The sequence below is a fragment of the Vollenhovia emeryi genome, unplaced genomic scaffold (assembly GCF_000949405.1).
Source record: "Vollenhovia emeryi isolate VEMERY1.0 unplaced genomic scaffold, V.emery_V1.0 DF939802.1, whole genome shotgun sequence".
NCBI lineage: Eukaryota > Metazoa > Arthropoda > Insecta > Hymenoptera > Formicidae > Vollenhovia > Vollenhovia emeryi.
The window spans coordinates 5,460-9,466 of NW_011966564.1; the positions used below are offsets into that span (position 1 = coordinate 5,460).

At 32.5% G+C, this 4,007-nt stretch overlaps 1 protein-coding gene and 1 pseudogene across 1 annotated transcript; both read right to left on the bottom strand.

Moving 5' to 3' along the window:
* Positions 1 to 605: 605 nt before the first annotated feature.
* On the bottom strand, positions 606 to 1,057 carry LOC105556750 (annotated as a pseudogene).
* Positions 1,058 to 1,769: 712 nt separating this feature from the next.
* On the bottom strand, positions 1,770 to 3,791 carry LOC105556751. Its single transcript, XM_012003852.1, has one exon. The coding sequence runs from the start codon at positions 3,789 to 3,791 to the stop codon at positions 1,770 to 1,772; it is 2,022 nt and encodes a 673-aa protein (XP_011859242.1).
* Between the last annotated feature and the right edge of the window lie 216 nt (positions 3,792 to 4,007).

Below are 4,007 nucleotides of genomic sequence, written 5' to 3' on the forward strand. Positions count from 1 at the left end.
GTATGAAATGACTCGGGAAGACATCCCCAACAACATATTTAAAAATAAAACAAATCGGAGAGGAAGTCGCTTTTATGCATAATTACCATAAATAATATTTTTTATATATGTACTGTAATATTAACTGTAAAAAAAGAAAAATATGTAGATACCCTTAGATGCATCAACAGTTTTGACTTTCTTTGCTGTATCAAGCGACAATTGAACGTTGTGACTTCGAAAATTGTTATCCTTATTGCCTACAAATTAATAATTTATTATCATATGTACTGTAATACTTAAGATATAATACTGTAATATTACATTTAGAAGAGTTGTAATATTAACGAAAACTAAATGAATAAGAAAATTGTCTCCATTGTAAACCAAACTTTGCTAGACATGTTATGAAAAGCATGTAACAAAGTACTTTCCAAAATTATAATTTATTATTTTTGTAACTTTCTACAAATATTTAAAAAAATTACTGCATAAAATAGACATACTTTCATACATTTCTATTTCAACAAAATAAAACAGTAAAAGCTAAAATTCTGGAATGAGAGAACATGTACAGAACATTTATTAACGGATGGTATTGCTACTTACGATAATTATTAATATTGTACTATTTATTTATTCATAACTCACCACGATTATTTCGAGCTGGCATGATAACTTCTTGAGTGTATGGAATATTAATTCGTTTTTTTACAGACACTGATTCAACTATATTACTTGTTGATTTCATTAATTTTGCAGGACAACTAAGAATATCGTTGCTATTATAATCCGAGTCATAAATACGTTTACAAATTATTAGCTTCTCATTATCTTCTGCAGATTTATTGTTTTGGATCGTAGTTTTCATTTCTTCACTTCCAAACTGTTTTTCTACTACATTAGATTCCTTTTTTGATTCATTTTCCGAAGCATTATCCTTATCTACAATGTTATCCGTTGTTATATTTCAAAATCTGATAAGTATTTTTTATGACGATCACTTCGGGTTCTTTTCATTCTCTCTTCATTTTCTACATCTGAAAACATTTCAGCATCCATTCTTTTCTGTAGAGCTTCATTGTAATCATCTGTAATAAGAAAAAAATTAGTTGTAAATAACGACGAAAGAGTGTAAGTCGCCAGTAGTTTATTATCAGTAGGAAGAATTGTTCAACGACGTTTGGCTGGCAGATGTCTTTATTAGTTTGATTCCAACGTTTCGACCATACGGATTGTGATCCTTTTCAAGGAAATAGATGTTCTACAAGTTTACAGGACATTGCAGTGTGGAAATTTTTATATCGCTCGCATTATGAATTTTTCTACTTACAAATAATAAATTAACAAAGATATATCAGAGGGACGGTCTACAATCCATCCTTTGTTTGGCGTCATTCGAAGAAAGGTGTTCGAAGGCACGTCAATCCGACATAACGACCAAAGTTGGACTGATGTCAAAGTGACGTAAACAAGATACAGAGAACGTGCTAATAAATAAATAACTAGACCAGAGTCGGAGTCAGAAAGATAAAATGGGAATAAATAACTAACACCTAAATAACTAGAATTTAAATTGAAGTTATGAAATAAATAATAAATAATAAATACTTTGGTAACTAAGTTGTGAATACGTAAAAGGAAATCGGAGTCAGACATATGAAGCCAGAATAAATGATTAAGAGATAAATAACTAGATATAAGTCGGGTTTTAAAATCAGAGTAAATAATAAATACTTTAAAACGTAAATTGTAAAATATAAATAATTTAAAACGTAAATTGTAAAATGTTAATTTAAGAAATGTATTAGGCTGTCATATGTCGTATTTAGGTTCTCGGTATCTTTTTGTAGATTTATAGTACCGTTTGTTTTCTTGATATAGAACATCTCCGCTATCTCCCTTTTTCGTAAATTTCTTTCTCTATGTAGTATTCGGGGATCCTGCCAATCAAAATCGTGGCCATATTCTACACGGTGTGTTGAAATGACAGAGAAATTGTTCGATGAGCCATTAACATTGCGTTGATGTTCCTTGACTCTGGTTTGTAAGTGTCGTTTGGTCTGTCCTATGTAGGAAGCATCACATTGATTGCACTCTAATTTATATACTAATTCAGTTTGTTTTTTGTTGTCAACCACGTCCTTTCCTCTTTTTATCACACAATCAAGTTTTTTAGGTATTTGATGTAGAACATGGTCATAATTTTGTCTGAGTATGCAATCAACATTTTCACTGAAGCCTTTAACGTATGGAGTCAGAATGTAGTTTCTATCAGAAGTTGTGGGTTCAGTTTCGATGTTTTCTTTCCCGTATGTGATTTCTTTGATTCGTTTATTAATGTGTTTAGTAATGAGCTCTTTGGGGAAACAGTTATTTAGGAGGATTTTTTCCACGATTTCAATGTTCGACTTGTGAAACCGTTTGTCTGACAAAAGAATGGCTTGATCAACTAAACTGATGATAGTGTTAGTTTTATATTTCAACGGATGGCTGGAGAAAAAATTGATGTATCTGCCAGAAAATGTAGGTTTTCGGTACCAATTTGTAATCAAGGTGTTGTTGATTATGTAGACTGTTGTGTTGAGGAAATTAATGGATCTATTAAACTCTGTTTCGTGTGTAAAGGATAGGCGTGGGTGATAGTTATTGAAAATTCTGATGACCTCAGGTATCTTTGATTGTGGCAGTACCATAAAAATATCGTCTACATATCTGAAGAAATAAGGAACTTCGAAATCAAGTAGGGACAGGCATTGCGTTTCCAAATCGTCCATTACAATGTCGGCTAAAATGGGAGATAGCGGGGATCCCATGGGACTGCCAAAAATCTGTTCATAGGGTTGTCCATCGAATGTAAAACATGTGCATTTTAAAATGAGGTCAATAGCGTATAAAAATTGGGCCAGGTTTAGCTTGGTATGTTCTCGAATGTGTTGCCACCTTTTTTCCAACCCCGTCATCACTAATTCTTTAGGAATGTTTGTGAAGAGAGCAGTTACGTCTAAAGATATGAGAACATTATTCGGATGGATTTGTTTATTGCTAATTAGTTTGGTGAATGCCCAGTTGTCTTTGATATGTGATTTAGGCTTTGGAATTGCTTTATTTAGGATATTGTGCATATGGCACGCGATGTTGTATAACGGGCTGCCTATTGTGGACACTATTATTCGTAATGGAAAGCCCTGTTTGTGAATTTTTGGCAGTCCGTAGCATCTCGGAATATTTCCGTTTGTACAATTTAAAAATCTGTATGTTCGTTCGTCGATGATGTCATTGTCACGCCAGGATTTTACAAGATCGTTCATTTTGTTTGAGATGCGTTTAATTGGATCATTATTTAATTTCTTGTATGTGTTCTGGTCTTGAAGGAGTTCTATCATTTGGTTTTTGTATTTATTTTTATTCATGATAACAGTAACTTGGCCTTTGTCTGCCTTAGTGACAAGGACATCATCGTTTTCGCGCAAGAATCGGTTACATTTAGCATATTCATTTAAGATGTGTTTGTCTAAAAAGTCCTGTTTTGTCACTCGGAGGAAATTATGGAGCGAATGAGCGATGCGGCTCCGTATGTCTGCTAACGCATTGTCTGTTATTTTATAAATATTCAATTCAACATTTTTTATTGTCTCAAGCACAAGTTTCTCACGATCGATACTGTTCCGATGATTGAAAGGTAAACCAAATTTGTCACCTAAACTCAATATATCCATAACATTTTTAGGGATTGTTTTGTCGCTATTGTTTATTATCCATTTGGAACGGTCATTATTAAAAAAGGAACTATAAGTAGGTTTTTGTTTCATTATTAAGAGATTAAACTTATTTATTGATTTTTCCTTAGCGACTTTGTTATGTCGGGTGAGTTTATTGTTATTAAATTTGAAGTAGTTAGCTAGCAAGTCACTTGGTAGTTTAAATTGTAGACGGTCTTCGATCCAAATTATGTTAGACCTCAATGATTTTAAATAGCAGTTAATGTCTTTAATTTCGAGGTTTAGTAGGATTTTTTGACTCCGGCA

Excerpts from the sequence above, each read along its gene's own strand:
- LOC105556751 (XM_012003852.1), bottom strand. The coding sequence starts at position 3,791 with ATGAAACAAAAACCTACTTATAGTTCCTTTTTTAATAATGACCGTTCC.